General features: G+C 41.7%; 3 protein-coding genes and 1 long non-coding RNA gene across 4 annotated transcripts; 1 reads left to right on the forward strand and 3 right to left on the reverse strand.

Annotated features, from left to right (window-relative positions):
* Positions 1-36: 36 nt before the first annotated feature.
* On the reverse strand, positions 37-5,556 carry LOC142994040 (uncharacterized). Its single transcript, XM_076144701.1, has 11 exons — positions 5,412-5,556; positions 5,067-5,092; positions 4,639-4,729; positions 3,590-4,010; positions 3,404-3,467; positions 3,062-3,128; positions 2,817-2,964; positions 2,186-2,246; positions 1,935-2,065; positions 1,736-1,825; positions 37-312 (listed from the first exon to the last, which is right to left on the reverse strand). The coding sequence occupies exons 1-11, from the start codon at positions 5,495-5,497 to the stop codon at positions 292-294; spliced, it is 1,206 nt and encodes a 401-aa protein (XP_076000816.1). The 5' UTR covers positions 5,498-5,556; the 3' UTR covers positions 37-291.
* Positions 5,557-6,864: 1,308 nt separating this feature from the next.
* Positions 6,865-14,165, reverse strand: lrrc8da (leucine rich repeat containing 8 VRAC subunit Da). Its single transcript, XM_076144976.1, has 2 exons — positions 13,888-14,165; positions 6,865-10,516 (listed from the first exon to the last, which is right to left on the reverse strand). Coding segments are annotated over exons 1-2 (2,589 nt in total). The 5' UTR covers positions 13,889-14,165; the 3' UTR covers positions 6,865-7,928.
* Positions 14,166-15,659: 1,494 nt separating this feature from the next.
* Positions 15,660-18,488, reverse strand: LOC142994228 (uncharacterized). The gene is made up of 3 exons (XR_012961343.1): positions 18,459-18,488; positions 17,793-17,890; positions 15,660-16,162 (listed from the first exon to the last, which is right to left on the reverse strand). It is a non-coding gene; the product is annotated as an uncharacterized LOC142994228 (long non-coding RNA).
* Positions 18,489-18,576: 88 nt separating this feature from the next.
* Positions 18,577-23,472, forward strand: gtf2b (general transcription factor IIB). The gene is made up of 7 exons (XM_076144972.1): positions 18,577-18,655; positions 20,130-20,242; positions 21,729-21,862; positions 21,980-22,126; positions 22,220-22,349; positions 22,559-22,840; positions 22,925-23,472. Exons 1-7 carry the CDS (start codon positions 18,639-18,641, stop codon positions 23,056-23,058), a joined length of 957 nt encoding a protein of 318 aa, XP_076001087.1. The 5' UTR covers positions 18,577-18,638; the 3' UTR covers positions 23,059-23,472.
* Positions 23,473-25,243: the final 1,771 nt, after the last annotated feature.

Here is a 25,243-nt window from a genome sequence, read left to right on the forward strand (position 1 = left end):
GTTGTGTTGTTCTAAATAAAAGCAAAGAAACAAGGCAACTTTTCCCCCCGATCTTTTCTTTACACACAAATGGTAAAAATGTGAAATTATTGGTCATAGAATGTATAAACTTTGTCTCTTTCAGGTTACCAAGGTGATGACTTTGAGTTAACATATGACAACATGGACAAAAGATGGAAGTGACAATGAATTTAGCACAGTGCGTAAACAAATCTGTTGTCAGTTGTTGAGTGCGGTCCATTGTTCTCTCCTTGGTGTTCACAGTATTTTGAGGTATTTCGAGGATTTTATTTATTCGAACGGGTCGCCACCCTAGAAGAAAAGAATCATTTGGGTTTAGTTACCTAGTAGCTGCAGGTTTCTCTTCATGTGCAGAGCTGAATTTTGTCCACAAGTTCTAATTAAGAGTAATGACGAGTACCACTGTTAATAATCTTAATGTTAAAAGCCCTGCAGACCCATACATGTTTTATTTATTCTACACGAGGAAACATCTGCTCAGGTTACAGACGGGTAGAGCTGTACTGGAAATCTGATGAGGTCACTGACTCCACTCTAAATACAAGAAAGAATCCTAAAAGGGTTTGGGTCATTGTGCAAGTGTAACAAAGCTATTAGGAGATTGTGAGATGTCAGTCAAGCATGGCGCGCGCGCGCACACACACACACACACACACACACACACACACACACACACACACACACACACACACACACACACACACACACACACACACACACACACACACACACACACACACACACACACACACACACACACACACACACACACACACACACACACACACACACACACACACACACACACACACACACACACAAAGCAGACATTTGATCTACCAAATTAAATTGGTTCAGCTCAGCTCAGAGGAATATAAAGCACATAAGTGAATAAAACATCAGATTCAGATAAATGACCCACAACACATTAATATGGAATTCTTCAGCAAGAAAGTCTTACTTGTGTTTGTATTATTCATAAATTAGATGTATTATTGCTATTTACAATTCTTACTCATTACTACTCATTTTCATTGCAACATCTGTCGACAAAATCCACACACACACAACTTTTGCAAGGTGTTTCCGTCCCCTCGGTCTCATTTTAGAGAGAAAGCCGTTTGGGGTGGCGGTGGTGGTTAAAGTATGCAAATAAGTCATGGCTCTGATTGGTTGTCTCTCAATCGCTGCTATCTGCAGGGATGGTCTGAAAGTCATATTGACACTAATGTGCTGTCCAAACACCGTCTACACTGACACACTTTTTTCTCATTTCTGGTTGCACTGAGCCGGCTGTAGGTAGATATTTCCGGGAAAACTTTATAAATGGCTGTAAGCTTGCTAATTAATGAGCGCTTGGGACTCAAAGTGACAGTGAGTGTCACTTTCAGACGTCCCTTGCAGACAGCACAGAGGTAAGGTCGGGTTGAGTTGAGTGAATTGTGAGACACTATTTAATTACGATCCAAAACTGTTCATTGGAGCTGACATTTATATATAAGTTAGGGCGTTGCAGTTTCCAGAAGGTTCTCTCATTGCACATTTTGCTTGTTGTTACCAACAAGAATGATCTACGAGTGTGAGAGTGGAGAGAAATCTGTGGCATATGGGTCCTTTCAATGTTTTAGGTTCACATTTCAGGGTGAACTCAACTAACAATACATATAACAATTAATATTTGAATGTTTATGCAATGTGATCTTCTGTAAAATACCTGAAGGTATAGTTCGAACTGAGGTTTCAGCTTCTTCATCACACTTTCTGCTTTGTCGAGGCAAGCATGTCTCTGCCGCACTTCAAACTCCTTCAGTGACAGAAAACCAACAGATATTAATGTGAATAGTATTTAAAAAGAATAGAAATCAAATGTTTCATCAGGGGAATAATGCAAACACTGTAGCGTCCAGCATTACCTTTTTGTTGCAGAGGTGTTCCTGAGAGCTGAGGTGACTCTCCACTGAGGATGCAGATGTGGACACATAGACTTTACAAGCTGCACAGTGGAACATTTCCACTCTGGTCATGTGGTCGGCTGCCTGCAGTTCTAACAAAAGAAGAGTCACACTTCAGAGTTTAGGCTTTATATAAATTATTTATATCTGGAACGAGAGATATCAAAGATGGCACACGCTTTCATAATTGCCCACTTCTCCAGGTTGATTACCTTGAATTTTGCTCTCTTCTAAGACTTGGCAGCAGTGACGGACTTTGAACTGCAAGACCTCCTGTAGAAATACAAAATGCCAATCATCGCTCGGCACCATCGAGACACTAACAAGTACTTTTAGAAACGGGAAAGCGGAGAAGAAAAGAAGTTGAACTGTGCGACACCGACCAGAGATTAAACCCAGGGGATTGTGTGATGTGCTGCAAGAAAAGTGTGTCAGACTCTGAACTACTTGGGTGTAACTTGTGCTGCTTATTATAATCTGGAGCCCTTATATAATCATTTTACCTCGTATAAACTTTACGCACCGACCTAGGATAAACACGGAAAAAGATTTTCCACACATATTAAGCATAACTGGCATTTTCTGCTGTCATTACAGATAGTTCAGTGAAGCATCAAAGGCCCAAAACAAAGACCTTTGTTTGAGTCAAACCAGGGACTCCAACAAACAATCATCTTTCTGTTCTGTATCAGTTTAAATCCCTAAAATGTATTCCATATATGGTTTGTTACTGTGAAAGGAATTCAAACTTCAACTAAGCCATAAGTGTGAGCTGGTATAATAACTTAAGCCCAAACTCTGAAAAGTGAGATTCAGGCCACCGCCATCCACACTGTCTCTTACCTGCAGGAACGCCACAGTGAGGTCATCGTAGTTATTCTCCTGCTGAATGTGCTCCATGGTGTCCCAGTGACTTTTGCTCTCCAGGTGATCCTCCAGCTCCTGTTTATTGGCCCACTCAACATCACACAGCTCACAGGTGAAAGGGTTCCTAACAGCCACAAGACACACACATTTAAATGCAACAAAGGCGTCCGGCACCTAAAGTTTCCACGTTGCGATGGAGCGTCGGTATCGTCTGTGTTTACTTTTCAATTATGGGACTTCTGTTTTTTTTCTTCGTCACCTCTGTGGATGCTGTGATGTCGTCCACTCCTGTAGAACAACATGATATAATTATAAAATTAGATTCAATACATTTTAACACTTAAATGTCGATAATTTTGCTCTAGATTTCAGTCCCAACAGTGCAAAGAACAATTTTCCATGTGTTCATTTAAAGGGCAGCATCTTGTAAACATGTTTTCTCAAATTTGTTGTGAAATGGCCCAACATCATAGCAAACAACGTCCTTACATCAAGAAAATGACAACTTCAAACATCAGCTTAATGTGTTTTTAGTACATTATAAAAAACTAGTTTTGTCTTACCTGCTCCCACATATCCCGACTCCTCCTGTAACCTCTTTGGGGATAATGGAACGTTTGTGTTCACCTAAAGGGACAAAAGAGTATGAGCCCCGGCATTTCACTGCCATGGTAACAGTAAAAGTCAATGCAAATACATACAGTACAGTACAATGTAAAAGAAAGCACATTGGTGTTTAACAGTGATACCTCTCTGCTGAGTTCAGGAACTGGGCCTCTCTCTTTCCCACTGGTCCTCTGTCCTCTATAGGGTGCAGTGCGTCTTCGGATGTCCGGGCTGCTGCTCCGTCTGCTCTGAGGTCGACTAACAGAACCGTAATCTGGATCAATAGGTTCAATGTTTTGGGCTATTTGTCGCTCTGGGAGTCTGTTACTTTGACTAAGACTTCGCCGCTCTCTTGGTCTAATGTCATGTCCATCATGGGGTCTCCTCCCTGTCTCAGAGTGGGACGCCCCCCGGTCATAGTTGTCATGAAAATCTTTATCTGCAGACGAGCGTTTCTGTCTGGGACGTCCTACACGGTGATCGTGCTCAGACGGGCGGTGGCCGTACCGCATCTCGGGCTCAGACTCTGACGATTCAGGATCATAGGGATCATAAAGCTCCACCCTGAGGAAAAGAGAGGAAAGAAACTCTGAGTGTCGCACTATTCTGACATTTACAGTCGACTATATTTAGTGCACAGATGATAAAGTTCAAAGACCGGATACTATTAACTAACTTCTGGGGTGCTGTTGACTTCCTGGCGCGTTCTTCACACAACTAATAAGACCTTTGGTGCTTTGATTGGAGGATATGTAGAGACGAAAACCAAATCCTTACACAAACCAGCACTCTCACTTTATTGTAGCATTCAGTCTTCACTCCAACTCTGTTCTTTGATAGTTTGTGTCAATAAAATTCGTCATTTTGTAACTATATACCGAGTATCACAGCAGAGTGTTCTTCACCCTCCATCACAATAGATGCCTAATAAGAATTGGGTTCCAGGAAGTAAATGGATGACAATGAAGGAATATCATGCTGGACATCATATTCATTACAGCCGGACACTCAGACTGGCAACCTTAGGCAGGTTGACTAGATTTACGAGGTGATTGGTGGAGTCCAGGTTAGACGGTGTCTCACACTAGAACCCCCATGTGTTTGCTCATGATCTAGGTTTGTTTGTTTCAGACTCAAACATCAAAGGGTCACTAGCTTTGGTCTTGGACTGAGCTCTTGCGGACAGGTTTACCTTTCAAAACTGTTTGTGCTTGTGTCTTCAGATCCAGCGTCAGATTCATGGCTGGATTGACCTAATGGCTTGAATGAAGATTTCCATTTGGCTGTGGATTAATGAAAGCATATAGAAGTGAGGACAAGGAAACCTTCAGCTTATGTCAAATAGAATCACGGCAACTTCTATAAGATAGAAACCCATAAAGGATGTGTTGTGTTTGGTTGATTTCTAATGGAGTTTTAAAACAAATCCTCACACAAAAATCACTAATTATGGTTTGAAAACATCTGACAGAGAGATTCTTTCCTTCTACATTTCCATTGCATTCCCGAGCTGAATGCAAACATCAAAAAGCAGCACTGATTAACTAACTAACTAACTAATTCTTTTCTGGGTTTGTTTGTTTTGACTACTGCTTAATGGGTGTGTAGATTGCTTCGTACCTTCTTTGCCCTGTTGGCGTGCGCTTCTGTTAACAGAAACATTGAAATGTTACGCAAACGAATACCAACGTAGCCATCAACTGCTAACAAAGATAAACAAATCAAGCTAACACCAATGTTTGCTATTCGCTTAGTTACTAGTCAAACAACTCGTCCCAAGTCGCATTCAGCATTCAAACGTTCAACTGAAGTCACGTAAATAAACCACAAACGTTAGAAATTCGAACAGATAAAGAAACAAATCGGGGAGGCGCTTTTGTAGGTTTATAAATCTGACTTTGACACATAACATTCAACACTAGCTAGCTAACTCGTTGAGCTCAGTGTGCAGCAGCAGTGATTTACCTCGCAGAATGTTGTGGTCTGAATGTTGGAACTGTTCCTTTAGCTGTCACAGAATTCTTTAATATGCCATTATTCGAGCGGTTCATAATTTTTTGCAGGTTTCCGGGAGCAGAGGGCCAGTTTGTATGTAAACACCTGGACCTGCAGGTATTCTCTTTTGCCGATAGATGGCAGCATTCTCAAATATATATACTTCTGGCTGCCTCTGAGGCTTTTTTTGAAGGGTTGATTGATTAATTATGAGCCTCGTTTGGAGAGCTTCAACACAGAGGCATTACAGTTATTTAATTTTCAACATAATCACCTTTCAACTCATCATACTTCTGCCAACGATGCTGGAGACATTTCATAGAAGTCCCTTTGAGAAGTCCTCCACAGGTGTTCCAATATTACTGTCTGAAGCAAAACATGTTCCAACTGGAAGCCTTTTTGTGTGAGGGCCAAATAAGATGAGTAGGGAGGGTAAACTAGTTCAAACCTGGATAGCTGCCAACAAGGACATAATTGCTGAATGTTTGTCCAGCTTGTACTTGTGTGTACTCATATAATCAAATATAATCACTTGTCGAGCTCAGGACTTATCAGTAATGTAGCCAGTCTGACTGTCTGTCTGTCTGTAGACCCCCTGTATGGTACTGTACATACTCAAGGACAAAACAAAGGCCATACACACCAATATCTAGGGAAATACTATAATAAATATATACAGGTAAAAATGATTGTTTTCCATTTCCTCAACATTTCTGAGTATAATTTTTAACATCTTATTAATTGTGTTATGGGTTCACTTACATTTAATTAAGGAATATATATTTAGTTAACTTTATTTAGTTATTCTATTGTTTCTGATTTTATGTCTTCTACTTTTTTTTTTTTTTTTAATTGTATGCAATACATGATTTTTATTTATTTGAACCTATATTTGAATATTTTATTGACGTTTGGGTTCATTTTGCTCACTATTTGTTGTTGGTAATGACTGATCTTGTTTGTTGTCAGTCAAATTTCTCCGCAAAGCCCTTTTAAGATTCCTTTTATGTAGGAAAAGTGCAAACTAATCAGATTTGATGACTTAAAATTCCCCTTTTGAAGCAGTAGCATATCTCAAGGACAGGTACATTGTGATGAGACCTCTCAGGAGATTTCAGGTATTACTTTGACAAGGCCATCAATTAGGCTGTTGAAAAGAAGAGCACATATAATATGCAACGCTTTTGTCCTACGTGACCTTTTCAGGATCTATGATAAACAGTGAAACCCATTGTTCTTACCCATCAAATACTAAGCCGTGGACTGAATGGTCATTAATCATTATTGTGGCAGATCCATCCACTGTAAATTCATCCAGACACTTGATATTATTATTTTAGAGAAAAAGAAGTTTCATAGCACAAATTGTGTAGAGGCATGGAGAAGTGTTAGGGGGCGTAAGTATGAACAATCATTACAAACATTCATCTAAGTCTTGTTTTATTGTGCCATAAAATTCTGAACTTTGAGCATAGTTCAAACGTGGTACAGTGGTTGTATGATCGAAGAACACTTGTGTAGGTCTACATAGAAATACACTAAGTACAATGAAGGCGGACATGTCGTCATAACCTGTTTCGGACATTTCTAAGATGATCAACCCTGCTCATCATCAACTTTAACAAAATTTTACATTGAAATCGTTAAGATAGTGAATAGATTTCCCTTTTCAGGATGAGGAGGAATAAGAAAGGGACATTCATCAGTTTGTAAATCATTGTGGTTTTCAACATGAAAATTAAATGAAACGTTTCAAGCCTTAGCGTACAATCTCTTTGATAATAAGGTGTTTAGGATAAAGGTTCTGCTCTGGTGTGCACAAGCTCCCTCTGTGCGACCAAGTCATTCTATTAGCTACACGACAGGAAAATAAGTGTCACACCATTTCGACAAAAGTTAATTACAAACGAGAAAGGAGACTTGCATTGTGCCCTCTTCAAACTTGTGCGGAAAATGCGTTGTGTATGAAAACTGACAAGTAATGAAATGGTGATTTTTTTGGCCTTTTGCTTTGGAAAGCCCTCACTGTAAAAAAATAGCAGCAGTTAAGACAAAAGACTGTTCCCCAAGGTTTGCATTATACCTGAGCACCTAAAAGAATAGAATGATATTAAAATCTACATTAGACAAAAACAATTTTGGTATGTGGTTCCCGACACGAGCTAAATGCTTTCGTGTCATCTCAAATGCTTTCACACACAAAGCTATGACGTAATAAATGCTAAAAAATCTCCGCAGCAAATAAGATTACAGAAGCAAGAAGGAAGATCACTACATTATTCTCTAATACATGAGAAATCTCTAAACACTGTCCAAAGTGCAGCTAAGATGTTAAATTAAAATAATTAAAGAGCTTTTTAATTCTTTGACTAAAATAATAATAAAATAACGATAGCAAAAAGTGTACTAAGTCATTCCTCCGTAGGGAATTCCAACAAACCATCAGAGCTGCCAGCCGATCTGTGTGCGCTCAGTGTGATTGTAGTGCTATAGGCCACTAGTAAAGGACACGTTGGTCTCTCGGCTGATGCTCTCTTTAACCTCCACGGGCAGCGTGTCAAAGAGATGGTCCTCCACGACCAGGAAGTTCTTCCGCAGCAGGCGGCAGTTGCCCAGCTGGGGGGGAAGTCTGTCCAGGCAGTTCCCCCGCAGCTCCAGCTGAGTGAGCTGCACCAGCTGACCCACCGCCTCTGGCAGCACCGTGAGCCCGTTGTGCCCGAGGCAAAGCACTTTCAGCTTGGTGCACCTGAAGAGAGGCTTAGGCAACATCTCCAGCTTGTTAGAATTGATGGCCAAGTGCTGGAGGTTGTGGAGGAGACCCACTTCTGGCGGGAGCACTGTGATGGAATTATGGCCAACATCCAAGTGTCGGAGTTTGGGCAGATTGAACAAGGCTGGAGGCAGCGTCTCCAATTTGTTATGCGACAGGTGGAGAGACTCCAGAGACTTGACCTGGCCAATGGAGGATGGAATGGTTATTATTTTGTTGTGCCACAGTTTAAGGCATGTGAGCCTCTTGAGGTGCTGGAAGCTGATGACCTCCTCGATGGTGCGGATGTTGTTGGATTTGAAGTCAAGTTCTTGTAAGTTGGTGAGGCTAAAAATAGCGTGAGGAAGCCTCTCCAGCTCACAGCTGTGCAGCTCCAGGTCTGCCAAATTTGTCATTTTTTTCAAACTATTAAGTACCATCAGTTTTGTACCGTCGTTGTGCACCACTAACTTAATGAGATGCGGTGAAAGCTCTGTGATGTTTGTGGGCATTTTGGTGAGGTTGCTCTTCAGACATAACGTTTTTAAATGCCTCAGATCTCGCATGGACTCTAAGCCGATCATTTTGTTATTCTCCGAATTCAAATTGCCAATGAGGTTCAGCTCCCTCAAACTCCTCAGCAAATAAACCCAGGTCGGGATCTCGGCAACATCAGTGAACTTGACGTGAAGGCATCGCAGATGATCACGGAGGAAAGCAAAAGCCGTCTGCTCTACTTTGGCTGGAGAGTGGCAGAGGTGCAGCTCCAGCAGGCTGGTCATTTGAGAAACCTTTGCCGAGAACCTCACCTCAGGAATCAGTTCCAGTTTAAGCACTTCCAAGTCGGTGAGGTCAAATACTGCATTGGGCAGGCCAGAGAGCATGAAGAGGTGAAGCTCCTGCTGCTCCTGTGCATTGCGGGTCACGAGCTGCCTCAGTTTCTCAAAGGTCCACTCGTGATTGAGGCTGATTTCCCTCAGCTTGTTTTCGCTGACCTCGGACAAGAAGACACCGAAGCGTTTGGAGTAGAGTTGGTCATACTGGTCCACCATGTGTAAGAGGAATGCAAAATCATTCTTGACGTCAGGAATGTCACTAAAGCTGCTCTCTTCCCTGACCTTCTCAAATGAGTACTCTTTAAGAGGTCGCCGGAATACCCAGAACAGAGCGTACAAGCACGCCATCCCATAAATCATTATCAGAGCCATGTAGCTAATAAGGAGCTTACGCAGCATGAACGCCATGTTGTGCGTGCAGAAGAACTGTCTGTACCCTGTTAGGTGCTTAATATCAGGTTCACATGTATGCTGAAAATCAATTGCGGCCATGAATGTGGAGGTGTAGCTCAAAATCAAAATGAACTTGACCGTTTTGACGATGGTCTGAGCCACATACAGCTTGTAGATGAAATCGCTGTCCTCTACATGAGCTCGGAACTTTCTCACTTTCTCAAACAGGGCTTTGGCCTGCTCCCCGTCCTTCTTATCCAGGATGGTCAGGCTACTCGGGACCTCAGCGATGGGTTTGTCTGCAGAGAACTTCACCCCAAGCATGGGCGTGGAGGAGTCGGTAGTCGTTCCCTCCTCCTTCCCCACCAACGATGACTGTTTTTGGGCCGAGGACGTGCCGGTTAACCTCTGTTTGTTCTCCTCGTTGTCCTCGCACGCTGTCTCGGACAAAGCTTTCGTAGTCCAAGGAGACTCGAAACATCTACCCAGTATAGACACAAAATGCTCAATCTTGGAACTTGTTTTGGGGTATTTGAACCAGAAATTGCTACTGACCATGAGCACGATGGTGTGGATGAGGGTGAGGTACGGGAAATACTTGGAATACCATGGCAAGGCAACGTGGTAACACATTTGGTTGATAAAGATGTATTGTTGATAGTCCAGGTTGGTCTTTACCCCCGTTGGTGGAGGTTGGTTGATATACTTCTCCGCCCCCACAGCAGTGTGTTGATGCGTGATGTGGATCTCATGTAAAGCCGAGTCCGGTAAATCCTTCGGGGCTATCGGAGCGGCAACAAGCACGCGTCCCCCGGTGGCTGCTGAAGTTGCTGGAGATGCTGAAGAAGATGCTGCATCCTGCTGCGGAGCCTGCGTGGTGAACGGTTTAGCCCCGCCTCCTGAGGAGTCCTGCGGGTCTTCCAGATAAGGGAGACACGACACCTGGTCCTTGGTGATCTGCATGGTCATGGCAAATATGGCCAGCATGAGCATGACCAGGCCCAGGTAGTCCATGAAGACGTCCCACCATGGCTTCAGGATGCGGTATGTCGGTTGGATGTCGTTCAAAGACGCAACCTCAGTGAGAGTGAACATCACTGCAACAAATGGAGAAAAGAAAGTACGTTATTAAGAATATGGTGACCATAAATAAGCAATGGTGATATAAGCAAAAGCCTGACCTTTGAACTGTCAAGTCTTTGTAATATGACCCAGTTCTGTTTACGTTTCCAAAGTCCAACCCTAAGACAGTGTTTTATGACAGCTTGAACCCTGTCAACATGGCTCGTCTTTTGATACCAAGGTGCTGTTGAACTCGCTGGGGTGGTTCCTCTAATCACCGCCCAGGAAACATTCAATAAAATGTAAAAAAAAAATAACATTCAACCTAGTTTGGTCTGAGCCAGAGATGAACAGATAAATAAACTGGGTGATAGATATTTCCTAAAGACTTATCACTTTACCTTGGATCACATCACTGTAACTCTTTATTTATTGGATGACCTCACCGTTAGTTTGGTGGCACCACTGTTGTTTAGTTACAATGACATCATTGTTAGTTTGGATGACATCACTATTGTTTATTTAAGTAGCTTCAGCGTCTGATACTGTTGGCAGGGACATTTGAAGTAGCACTGTGTTATGAATAATCTTTTGACTCTGTACTGTATCTAATTAAACATTAAAAAGCGCTGTTTGACAGGCTTACCCTAGAAGTGACACGTCTATGCTGAGGAGAAGACGTGCCACTACAAACACACATGAAAGATTTTTGCAGCTGCTTGTTAGTCCATTTTCATTCAGTAATTATGACGTACACATACCAAGCTGTGCTAAATCCACTTACTGCTACTTAGATGTTGTTCCTTCAAACGAGGAACTGCCTTTGATTGAACTCAACCCAAGTATTGCTGCTCACTCACAAATGTGCCGTGCGTGTGAGGCACTGCTGCAGACAGGGCGCTATTTGTGTATTTACTGGTTAGTGGCACTTCCTGTCTCGGATCCTCTTTCATCTGTTTCTGTTTCTTGCCTGAGGCTTCAGCAAAGTGAGCGGAAAATGCACTCCTGTCTTCATTCAGATTCCTGGAGTTTCAATAAGTCAGTTCAGGAACATGCATCCATCATGGTGTTTTGTCTTTGGAGTACTGTGGACTGGACTGAAATTCGGCCCAAAAGGACACCACTGAATATTTCATACAATGCTTCATCAACTAAGCAGTCATCCTAGAATGTCACTGATTGATGGGACATGGAAACCGGAGAAAAATACTCTTAAAGCTAACAAATAAAGTATTAAATGAGGAGAAAGTTAAGCATGTGTCCCCACAGAAAAGGGAGTTTAATGTCCAATATTCAACTCGTCAAAGGACAGAGTCACCATCTTCTGACATGACTTACTATGGATCAACCTGTGGTATTTCGGAAGCAGAAATCTTTCAAATATATCTTTATATAGGCCGATCAAATGTCTGCTTAGCACTGATGGAAATGGAATGCAAACTCTATGATGCATTGACTACTCTGCAATACACAGATGTGTACAATCAATGGGTGAAACACCGTTTCCCGTCTCTGGTTGCAGGTCACAAACAGTGAAGGCTGGTTTGTAACAGTCGTATTACACTGCAACAGTACAACAACAGTCTAGTTACCTGAGGAGACCGTATGGTGGGAGACTGGTGGGAGAATAACATTCCCTCTGGCATGTTATTCACCCCCCTCCTCCTCCATTATTTTCATTTCAGGACACCTCCTTATGTACGACTGCTTGCTCAACGTGGCTTTGGTGAACTTGTGAATCATATCTACTCTCACTGTTACGCACATAGCCCTTTGTCTGACACACACACACACCTGGAGTCACAGTGTGTATACTGTGTGTATTTTCATCGCAACATGTTCAACAATCCATAGCGGTCTGAGTTCATGCTAAAATTCTTTCTCCTTTATTTTTTTTTTGGGAGTACAGTACAGGCCTCAGGTAGTTGGCATGGTTACATAAGGGATTCCTCCTCAGGTTGTGTGCATCAGCCTGAACCGTTTACGCTTTCAAGGCAAGTCAAGCCATTATTTTTCTTACACTAAACACCTACCACACCTGGCACCCACATATTGCCCTGATACCTTTTGTTCTTTCATAAATAACAAGGCGGGTTTAGAATTTTTTTAAAAAGTGTTAGCATGCTTTTAGAAAAGGTCAGGCACACAAATAACTGCATATAAGATATAATACATAAAGATCACATCATCACCAAACAAATAACAAATGTAATAAGGATGGATTATTTAAGTACGCAGTGTTTGTTAGCAAAATATGTATGATAACCAGCAACACCCGGGTAGGAACGGTTAGGCAAAATAAACCTGTAGAGTGAGCAAACACTAAGCATGGCTTCTTTCACAGTGCTGCAGGATATGATAAATAAACATGCAAAGTGTGCCAGACTGCTGGACTGGTTCTGATTGATGAGTGTCGCCTTCAACGGATCACTGTAGCTTCAACTGGAAGCAAGGCACAAATAATATAATCTTACTTTTTTAGTACATTTTGTTAACAAAAAAAGGAAACTATTGGCTTTCAGTCATTAGCAAAACAATAAAAATACCTGTATGATTATACAACTGTATATTAATTAAAAGGTGGTGGTGAAGTTTTAACATTCCTCTGTAGAACACAACAGATGCAATAACAATATGTTCATTCCTGCCTTATTTCTCCCGGATTTGATTTGATTATACTTTTATATATTTATCTATTTTAGACACTTAACTTCTCTCACTTGTACCTAATTATTCCTGATCTCTTATTTGCCGTTTTCCACTTGTTGTTTTCAATATATTTGTATTTATATTTATGTGTTTTATGTCTTTATACACTATGGAGGCTGATGGAAGTCCTCACGTGAGAGGCACATATAGAATTCTACCTTTTAAACGCAAAAATTACACAATAGTTCTGAATTAAAGATTAACTTTATCAGTTAACTTAGAATAACTTGAGTTAACTCTCGCCCAAGTCTCAAATCGACGGTTTATTGACATACATACGTCGTTTTCACTCTGAACAACAAACAAAAGCTGATGTTCTTGTGTGGAAGACGACCGGGCCCCTTCAGCTCCTTACGCAACTCTAAATTAAGGGGAGTTAGTTAATTAAAATTGGATGATGACAGATGGGAAGGGATGAATTTAGCGCTGGATACAACTTGAGTCTGTCGTTAATGGTGAAATGTTTGTGAAATGACTTTGTTTCCACTGGAGTTCTTGCGCAGGAACGTGGTCAGGTGACATAGAACATGTGAAGCGGAATATCAACGTGTTCCCCGGTGTTGTACACACACACACACACAGGATAACCAATTTAACACCAGGACACCATTGTCGCCGCAACTACATGAAGAAACATCACCGCAATGAAAATCAGTCCAGTTCTTTTGTTTGTTATATTAAAATGAAGTATACTTACTGTCTAAGTGAGGTTATCTCAATCCAATTAGTTCTTCTTCAGTCTGCATGCCACTTTTCGCTCCGCTTCTTACACGCACCTCTAACCTAATTTCACGACTCCATTAAAACTGCGGGAAATGGCCGAAGTGTTAAGAAGGTCCTCGACATTTGTTCATGACAGCGCGGCATCCCTTACCCCGGAGCCCACGGAGCAGAGTCCGCTGCCTGGCCGCAGGTTGAACAAATATCCGTAAAATCCCTCTTGCACGCTAATTCTACTAGACCAGTGGTCCAACATGGAGCCGCCGCTGTGGGTGAGATCGGCGCTCCTGATTGGCTGAAGGCATATCGACAACCCCCAGAAGACACCGCCTATTGGTTTATCTGATGGAGCGTTCAAGTCGTGTGGGAATAATTGGGCCAAAAATGCAACACTTTGCTGGTGTAGTTTGGGGCTGCGTTCAACTACAAAGGGCTTCCCATGTTTTGTCCAAACTATTAATTTACTCGAGGGGGCAGAATATAAGAAATATCTCTCAGTTCAATAAAATCCAAAACAAATCCACAAAGATTTAAAAATCGAGAATACAGATACATGTGTGACAGAACAGGTCCATTTTATTGCACATCTATCTATCTATCTATCTATCTATCTATCTATCTATCTATCTATCTATCTATCTATCTATCTATCTATCTATCCCCATTATTATTTTGCAGGGTCACATGAACCTGAAATCTATCCCAGCATTCACTGGGCTGAGGCAGTGTAGGCTGTGGGCAGGGCGCCAGTCACAAGACTAATACATAGGGACAGACAAACTCATTCAGGAAAGGCATACAGGCCGTTTTTAAAATTATCTAATCTGTATTTTTGGACTGTGGGAAGAAAAATGCCTGCGGGGGAATCCAACATTGACACAGTGAGAGGATGGGAGCTCCGAACAGAGAGAACGCTGATGGATGAAACCAACTGGGTGTCCTTATATTGTACAAATGACCTCTGTTTATTGATTGTGAATCGAAAAACAAGTGGTAAGAGTCCTATTAAACACCAACATGTGAGCATTGGTCGTAACTATAAGTACATTACATAATATTTAATAATTGCAGCCATGGTGACCAATTTCTATATAGCAGACACCTGACATTTAACCATCATCTTTGCTTGGCTTTACTGCAGTTTTTCTATACTATCAGGGAGCGTTTAAGCAGAAATAATCGAATGTGTCTGAGGTGAGAAGTGGTTTGTTGACTGCATTTCATATAAGAATCTCACAGCAGTACCTCCTTGTAAAATAACTTACACATACCTTCCCAGATGGCCCTAAATGCCTCTTTATGTTGAGTTACCTAACTGAGCAGAGTAAATTAAACCTCTCTGTAGAGCTTTTGTACACACAATACACATGTTTCACATTCTGCACCAAGTTGTTACAATGACTGAAAAGCACACATTGTTCATATGCTTACTGCTGCTGCCTGGACCCAAACGTGCAAACATGATGATCTATCTATCAATATTTCAATACTATGCTGTGGTATGAGCAAACTCAACAATCAATAGGAATCTAGGACCCAGGGTACTGAACCTCGTGCATCATTTCCAGCTCTGTCTGGATTTGGTTGATGATGCACTGGGTGGAGGAAGTCTCTCCTCAGTTTCGACCCATACAGGTTTCAACCGGTCCAAGGCTGCTGGCTGTCTGTTCACACTCATGTTACCCTTGTACTTTCAGAGGAGGTAGAAGGAAAGAAAAAACAAAAAAGCAACTATCTGCCACACACACACACACACACACCCACACAAACACACACAGACATTATTGATAATCTCTGTCTGTGTTATTTATAGATTCTTTAGTGATTTGCTTGTTCAACAATAGGTTGTTTATGTTTGTTTAATGTCATGTGCTGACTTGTTGATGAATTGTTAGATTGAAGTCTTACAGAAACACAAACAAAGACAAAAATAATGAGAAAAATAAACATAAAAAGCACGCAAATTTATTTCACTGTCTGACTTTGGTCACATAGTTTCAGTGTTTCAGTGTTTTTGTTTTCAAGACATTATTTACTATTTAATTTGGTTTGCTTAATTCAGCCAAGACCAATGAGCTAATAAGCAATCCTACATTAGCAGTATATATAATGTACAGATGCTGATGACATTGAAGTGGTGGCTCTAGCCTGGCCCTTAGTACTTACTGATGACCCTGACTGCAACACACTGACCTGGTTGCAACCACAGATGGTGTCAATCCCACATTGATTTCCGACATATTGTAGGTATGCTGTGGGGAAGGAACAGGTTAAAACATTATGTGTTGCTGAATTGGATCGTTACACAACCAGGTGGTGTTGGGAGTAGTAGTTGTCGGGTGTATGGTTGTTTCCTGGCTGTGTGGGTGGAGCAAAGCGGTAAGTCAGTCGACAGCTGAAGACCCCCGATGCCCCTGGCAACCAGCTCAGTGTGTTGAGAATTGGCTCGGTGTGCCATGAATTATTCAACATTAACCTCCCTCTAAATTTGTATAGAATACACTGAGTACTATCACACTCACAAATAATCCCAGTGTTATTCTTATGTCTGTCTGGATGTAAATTACAATTCAAATTTTCCTGACAAACCACCTCTGTCTCTCTCTCTCACACTCTCTCACACTCTCTCTCCCTCTCTCTCCCTCTCTCTCACTCTCTCTCTCTCACTCTCTCTCTGTACATGTATGTCTTCACATAGTGATGTAGAAAGGTCAGATTCGGGCTAAATTAGGGATGTAAAGAGGAGGGCTAGGGGTTTGGAAATGTATATAATCAGTAGATATTTCTCTCAAGTTTGGTGTGTTCATGTCTTTGTCTAGTTACTGTCAGTGCTGTAGGTGGTTGTGCCCATAGCGATCTACATCTCTGTTTACATCTGTCTGGATCCTTTGTTATTGCCAAACATACAGTAAGAACGATTATGTGAAGTGTTACAATTAAGAAAAGTGAACATCAACAGTTCCTGAGACACAAGTCTGTGTGTGCGTGCAACACCAGACTACTGCTTTTAGCTTGCACACACACAATTTTCTCAGATATGGGCCATGCTATGACTTGTACGCTACTGTACTGTATTGTAATGTTCAAGTTAGGAATAAATGATTCTAAAGGGCATGTGGGCTTGCCAAAGACAAACAGTGAGCATATATTCCTTTGTCCTCAGCAGCAGCATATGCTCTCACCCCTGAGTGTTGCTTATCTTTCTGCAGCACCCATGAGATGGCCCCACCACAACCTGATGGGTTCATCTGATTCAATATGTGTCGGCCAGACCAATCAAATGTCGGATGATATTACTCACCCCAGATCATGTTCACTCACTCAAATGCAATGGCAGCATGTGATAGGCTGAGGCTCTTTTTCATACTCAAACTATTACGAGTTCAAAGCTAAGAATTCCAATTTATTGAATCACTGCGTGAGAGCTTGGTTCTGAATGAACCATTCATGGAAAGTCATAATGGTTTTCATTTAGCTCCCAGGAACAAAGACTCTTGTTGCACCAGTGGCAGCTTGAATAATTTCCATTGTTTACCCAGTCCATTATTTAGCGCCACCTGCTGTTTTCTCAAAAAAATTATATGTAGAGGCACTGTAAGATATAAATCATATATCAACATACAATAATATATTAGTTTTAACATAATAAGAAAACACAAGGGTTGATAGATAGCTTCTCAATTAATTTAAATAATTTTAGAGCAGCTAATATAATTACTAATAGGTTTTCCAAGACATTTTAACCATGTGATTATGTCTTTCAAGCTCTAGAGGGACCCAAGTGGCTCTGAGCTGTACATGATGGACAAACAATTCACCGGTGTACACATTAGCTGTTGCCATGGCTGCAAGATAAACTAGTTCATCACCCACCTAACTCACCTGAGACTTTCACTCTACCCAAACATGAAAAAGGCTTTAGCTGAATCCTGTTTTGTCTTGGACGATGATGACATATAAGCTGTGTAAGATTTGTGCACCTTGGGTAAACACATTTAAAAAAGATATTAATACAATTCATACAAGGACGAATACAAGTGTACTGGAGGAGGGAGAGAAACCCCAAAGGGCTAGTAGCAGCAAACAGCATGGAATATCATATCTGAAATATGTATATACAAACTAAGAAATTGGTGTAAACTCCCTATTTGGCAAAAATTTGTTGAGAGGAGATAAACAAAATATATACAACATCCCTGAGATAAGTTTGTTCAATGCTAGACTTGTAATTTATCAGTCTTCCTGTATGTGTGTACTGGGGTCCCCTGGTTGGTGGTCTGACCATGAGATGAACCTTCAACACACACATGTACTGTATATGATAAACCTGTTGATCCAAACAAAGGGGCAAATCAAAACAGAGGTAAACATCATATCATGCATGTTTACATCTCTTTTGATTTGACATTTGTTTGGATCAACTGGTTTATCATTCAATTTAAGGTAAACATTTTGGTAAGATTAGGCTAAACTTGGAATACAGCTACATTTCTACAGTGATGATAAAATGATTCCACACAAACAAACGACAAACAGACATACGCTCACCATTTTTTCCTCGCCGACCCTCCTGTAACAACATACAGAATCGGAAGAAAATACGTGTTTTGGTCCTTCTGGCGCTCCGTCCTCACCGGGTCACATGGTCTCTAAAGTTATAAATAGGAGTGCTTCCTCTCATTTGTTTGTTCGCTAGACGCTCTTCGTTGGTTGGGAGTGATCAGTAACATGGCGTCTACAAGCCGGTACGTATAAAGTCAGACTACGGTCCAATAACTGCGTGTGTGACATTTTGGCTTTTAGCATATTATTTTCGTACGATGTAGTTAGTAAGACGTGATGTGGGACACGTTGCTGGTCCTTAATAGCTCGCCCTTGTCCGTACTGTTGTTGTCGTTAGTGTGCGCTGTATTGTGCAGTACATGTATTGGGAGGAAGTGGCACAAAGCGCAGCGTTTAACTTGGTGAGACGCAGTAGGAACCCGGCCGGGATTTAACCCCACAGCAGCCCCAGAACCTCCACGCGTCTCGGGCCTCCTACTCCCGGCATGTTAGTCCAGCACGAAGACACGGAGAAAGACAAATTAGGTGGCTCGGACCAGGGTGGGTGTTAAGGGTGGGCAAGCAGGGGTCTGATCCAGGGTGCGACTCCTGACCCCAGATTACATTGGTGACGATGCACATCTGTAGGATTTGAATTATAAATTATTGTACAGTATTTATTTGCATATTAAATATAATACATTTATTTATTTAAATATAATAACTCCCTATTTGTATAACATTTCCAATGTGTAATGTTTTCTCTGCGGAAAAGAGATAATTTACTTGTCCCTGCGAATGCCGTTTGGCTGAAGTCATCACTTAACACGGTCACTATTTCATGCATTACACCAAAGGAATCAAACCGAGTGAATACAACGGTATTTTTGAACAATGGCAGCGGCTTGAGTGTCATTACCTTGTTGTCCGTTTGTTTCGGTGTTCCATCACTCCATACTCTCTTAAATGTCACAGCCGTGGTCATAAAAACACAGGATTCAGCTCAACACGTAGCGTAAAGTAAAGTTGAGCTAACAGCTAACACCGCTTGCTCAGCGTTCCGGTGTTGACGACAAAACTGTGACAAAATGTGTGTTTGTCGTCGCCGTTAGCTGACGGGACTTGACATTTAACTATAGCACACAAGTAGCCGGTTAAAGCGTAGTATATTGGGTAAATACAAATAGAAAAGCTTCGGTTATATTTCGTTTTTGCTGAACAACATGCACTGATTTAACGCGTTGAAATGGATGAAAGCGCAGGCCGTTTGACGTTTAGCTCCTATGTTTTCTCTTTCCTTTAGTCACAATGACGTGAGGGCTGTGTTTGAATTCTGTGTAGTTAACGAAGGCAAACAATGTTCCTGCTCAATTTTCCACCGTTGTTAATGCAGCCAAGTTGTTGTGTTGGTGTTTGTAGACAGGCAGACGTTGTTGACCCGGTTTGACCTTTCTTAGTATATACTTCAGACAGCAGGCGTGTTGTGTTTGTGTAACAGTGACATTGTGATCCCAATCGTCAATGTGACGCAGCAGAATCACCCCACTGCCCAAAACTGAGAAGGAAATCACAAATGTTTAGCTTATAAACTTTCACTTTCCCGTTTTTGTCATGTCATGTTTGTTCTGTCTCCCACTTTTCTTTCCCTTGAGCTTTTTTTTCTTCTTTCCTCTGCAGCGGAGAAGGTTTGGCTCTTCCCAGAGTCCATTGTCCAAACCACCCTGATGCCTTGCTGGTGGAGGACTACAGAGCAGGGGACATGATCTGCCCTGAATGTGGCCTTGTCGTAGGTGCGTATCTACAGTGTTGTCGGTCCCTGTTGGTGTTCTGTACTCTCACTTACATCACTCTGACACGGTCACACAATCAGCAGTACAACAACAAACTCATTAACTGCACTAAAAACGTCAACTTTTCTGTATTGAAGGCAGTGAAGCGATTTATTTCTTCCTTTCCCACTTTTGTACTTTGTGTAACTGACCTAGATTATGTAGTAAATTGATCGGTCAGGTCTTGAAACCTCATAGTTGGGGCAGGGCATCTCTGCGTGCATTTCCTCAATGACTGGCCTTGCCTCATACTGCCATTATGTAAGCACTGTATCCTGTTAATTCTGTCATACATACTATTTGCCTTACTCACATTTTGGCCTCAATCGCAAAACAGACAAATGGAAGTATTGTTTGTTTATGCGTTATCATGAAGTCTTTTCACATTTGTCAGGGACGGAACAGGTGACATCACTGGCACGCAGGTGATGCCCATCTGTTTCCTCACTTTATATTAACAGGGTCATGTCCTGGAACAATGTGTTTTTTGCTCAGGATAATCCATGGACGAGAAAGTATCCTATCAAAACAATAACTTGGTAGGAAATGGTTCAAACCGATCAGAAGTAAAATAAGAATAATTCCATCATGCACAAAATAAAACTAAAAAAGGAAAAGATGTAACGCACGAGAAGCTTGGGAATGCAATCAAGCAAATGTAAACAGTTTCCTTTTTAAAAAGGACGATGATGTGAACACAAAGAGCAGAAAAACAACATTATCCACCTTGTTGTGTGTGTTATGGGTGTGAATTGAACAAGCGGTAAAACAAAGCTGTTGAAGGACGCAGACGTCTCTAATGAGTCCCCTGAGCACAGAGAGGGTCAGGTGGGGATCGGAGAGGCACCAGCCGCTCTGTGATGCAGACTGAAGTGTCCTCTGCTCCTGCCCCTGTAGCTGTGTGAGGCCTCTAAGGAGATGAATGTCACATTGCCTCTACAGTATAAGCAAGACAGATGGATGATTTAAAATAAAAAGCTTAACAGGATTAAAATACGAGAAATCTAATCCTCCATCCTGCTCGGCGACTCGGAGAACAAATCGCCGTGACAAGCAGGAGAAAAATAATGGCCGAGTTCAAAGAGTTCAAAGAGCTCGTCTTCCTCGTTCACATTTTCCTTTGTACGTCCTCGATTTGGGCGTGATTGAACGGCCAAGGAAATGAAAAACAGCTTTCTAGAGCAGGACTGTCAGAGGAGATGCTTCTGTCTGATTGAGGTAGAGGTGAGGACAAGTTGAAGAAAGGAAACCCGGCTGCCGTCCTGCAAAATGCGCTCTATATGGCACCGTCTTCTGGCCGGTTATTCCAATGAGATTTAGGGAACAAGAAAAGGTGAAGGAGCCTTTTTGCTTCTTCTAGATTTCACTCCACTTTCCAAACATCATGCTGAACACAGGTTAAGTTGTAGATGCGTTGTGTTTAACCGGTGAACCCGTTGTCCCTCAGGTGACCGTGTGATCGACGTGGGCTCAGAGTGGAGGACGTTCTCTAATGAGAAAGCCCTCAAAGATCCATCCAGAGTGGGAGATGCACAGAACCCACTGCTCAACGGGGGCGACCTCACCACCATGATCAGCAAGGTGAGAGCCACAGAGCCCAGTTGCTATGGATACTTGTGAGAACGTGATGCAGTGTACACCCTCGCTCTCGACCTGAGCTCTACCGCTTTGCTTTACTTACTTCTCGTTTCACCACAGGGAACAGGTGCTGCCAGCTTTGACGAGTTCGGCAATTCCAAGTACCAGAACCGCCGGACCATGAGCAGCTCCGACCGCGCCATGCTCAACGCCTTCAAAGAAATCAGCACAATGGCAGACCGGATCAACCTGCCAAGAAATATCGTAGTAAGTCACAGGAGTCTGAGTTCCACGTAGAGTCTGATTATTCAAAGCTTGTTGTTTTTATTGCCTTTGAGAATTTGTTTGTTGCCTACCCAGGACAGAACAAACAACTTATTCAAGCAGGTGTATGAACAGAAGAGCCTTAAAGGGCGAGCCAACGATGCCATCGCTTCAGCATGTCTCTACATCGCCTGCAGACAGGAAGGAGTGCCAAGGACATTTAAAGGTCTGAGCTAATGTTGACATTTTGGCTATAATATGAAGGTGACAGCAATGTCAGAATAAACTTTGTTGGTGCCTGACAAACCACCTGAGGGCGCCGTGCAGTATCACAGGAGAGGAATTGAAATGCCAGAGAAAACATGTAGTCTAACTACATAACTACAAGGTCACTACATTGCTTCTAAATGAGTCCCCCTCTCCGCCTTTCCATAGAGATCTGCGCCGTGTCTAGGATCTCTAAGAAAGAGATCGGCAGGTGCTTCAAGCTGATCCTCAAAGCACTGGAGACCAGCGTGGACCTCATCACCACCGGAGACTTCATGTCCCGCTTCTGCTCCAACTTGGGTTTACCCAAACAGGTTCAGATGGCCGCCACCTACATCGCCAGGAAAGCTGTGGAACTCGACCTGGTGCCCGGCAGAAGCCCAATCTCTGTGGCCGCAGCAGCCATTTACATGGCCTCCCAGGCCTCCGCTGAGAAGAAGACCCAGAAAGGTGAGCAGGTTGACATTCAAATGTTACTGAGTGAAATTGTCAAGTTCCCGGGGTGAACTAATGTGGTCTTTCGTGTCTTAACAGAGATTGGAGACATCGCTGGTGTGGCTGATGTTACGATCAGACAGTCATACCGACTCATCTACCCAAGAGCTGCTGAACTTTTCCCTCCAGACTTCAAATTTGACACACCTGTTGATAAACTGCCCCAACTGTGAAGTTTCTACCACCACAATAATGACTTTTTCTGCTGTACTTACAGGATTATTTTCTTTCGTAAAACATACATTTGTGATGGATTTGACAGGCTGTTCTTGTCTCTCCTAACATTAGACTTCAAGCCTTTTGTTTGAGGCACCCTTACCGGAATTAAGCGGATACACATTCCAATGATTAAATATCCCGATTGCAGACTGTACTTACAGTATTTCATTTGAGTGTATATATTGTGTATACACTGTATGTCCAAGTGAGAAAATGTAACGCTTGCAATTTTAGGCTGGTTTCATACTGTATGCATATTTTCATTTTGTAGAAAAAAAAAACAGGTTATATTTTGTTAGTTTGTTTGAATTGTTCTGAGTAATTTAAAAAAATAAAAGATTTTCAGTAATGGTTTGAAAAACAGTCAACATTTGCTTAATTTGGCTCTCATTGGGTCTTTTATAAACTCTTTAATGTAAGAGTTGATATACAGAACTGTGTCCATCAATACAACAAAGCACCATTCCTCCACTCTTGTTTGTTTTTATTTGTATCACGAAATTATCCAAGGTAAGTTAATCTTGGGCAACTGGACTTGGTAAAGGTGTGAAGACGTTTCACCTCGTTTGAAAGGCTTCTTAAGTTGTAGCAGACTGGTGGGGATTCCCTCTGGAGCAGTCGTGAGGGACGATTCAAACATTGGCCTGCTAAGGTTGGAGTAAAGAAACTGACGTGTTTACTGTATATAAAGAAGGAAAACAAATGACCTTTGATTAGTTGGGTCATAGATATGCTGTCCCTAGAAACCACTCATTTAAATACAATCAGTTAAGGGGCTTTGTACCATCACAGACCCACAATGTCAGCTATAGAGAAGACCACTCTTACGTTTTATGAATATTCAAGGACAGTTGTCAGTTTTTTGTCATGCTAAATCATCCAAAACAAAGGAATTCACACTTAAGACTCGGTGCTTGGAGAGATGACCTAAAAGATATTAGAGAATGAGTGGAAAGTTGGTTGTTTCAAAGCACAAACACTTCACACAACTTCATGTTTACATTTCTGACCTCTGTCCCAAATGCAATGGTATTGTTGTTATTCTGCTACACTGAACGTGGGAATGACAAAAGATCTGGTTATTCTGGAAAGACGTTGACATGGCTGCTATAAAGATTCCTCCTGAGGCAAAGCTCTGTATCTTAGGAATCTGGCCTGATAACCTCTCACCAGGCCACAAGGCAGCAATATTGAGTAATATGTGCCGCTCCAGGCTCGGAGAGGGATGAGGTGGGTCAGAAGGAAATTGAATACATTCAGGGAAATGTGGGAGCCTTTTATGGAATTCCTGTAAAATGACCACTTATTATGTATTATAGTATTGATATTCTGTATTGGAACTTTTTTTTGTCAAAATTTACATTTTTATTTACATCTATCCTGACTTTTGCATGTTTGGGTTCCCCTACAGATTGAGTGTTGATTGGCGGGGAGGAGTTGTTCATGAATAGTATATATATATGATAGTTGTAGATGTTATGCCAAAAAAAAAAGTTGAAGAAAAGAATCACTATTACAAAAGTTTAATTTGTGCATTCATGATAGACAAAAATTGACAAAACGCCATTTTTTCTTTCTTTGTTTTTTTACACCAGGATGAACAGCAAGTTTTGTGAGTTGAATATTTGATGTACCATCTGTAAGGTTCTGTTCTGTTCTCATGACAACATGCATAAGCAGCCATGTAAGTAACGGGGGGGGGGGGGGGGGGGCGGAGAAATTAAAAAAAACAACTTTGTACAGTCTATTTTCATCATTAAGCTAAACGTAGATAATTAAAACTATTGATAAAATTAGTGCTTTCAGCTTGTGTACATATATACTTATATACCCTGCCCTCCCCTGTAGTGATTCATAAACAGGTATGCAACATTTATATAAAATAAAATCATGTTATTGGAGTACTGGAGTAGTTCAGTACTTGTATTTGCTTTAGTTTCATGGAGACCAATCAAAGTATCTCCACTATACCAGCATTGATAATTCAACCAATCACAAAGGAACTATGGCACGGGTCAGACTTAACCGGCTTTTTGAGCTTGATATAGTCAATCGTTGTCAAGAACCGCTCGGCACCTGATTTATAATCTCAGTGCTCAAAGCTTCTCTTAATCTGGCTTTGGGTTCACTTTCAGTCCA

The sequence above is a fragment of the Genypterus blacodes genome, unplaced genomic scaffold (assembly GCF_046128005.1).
Source record: "Genypterus blacodes isolate CSIRO-AG114 ecotype Tasmania unplaced genomic scaffold, CSIRO-AGI_Gbla_v1 ptg000029l_1, whole genome shotgun sequence".
Lineage (NCBI taxonomy): Eukaryota > Metazoa > Chordata > Actinopteri > Ophidiiformes > Ophidiidae > Genypterus > Genypterus blacodes.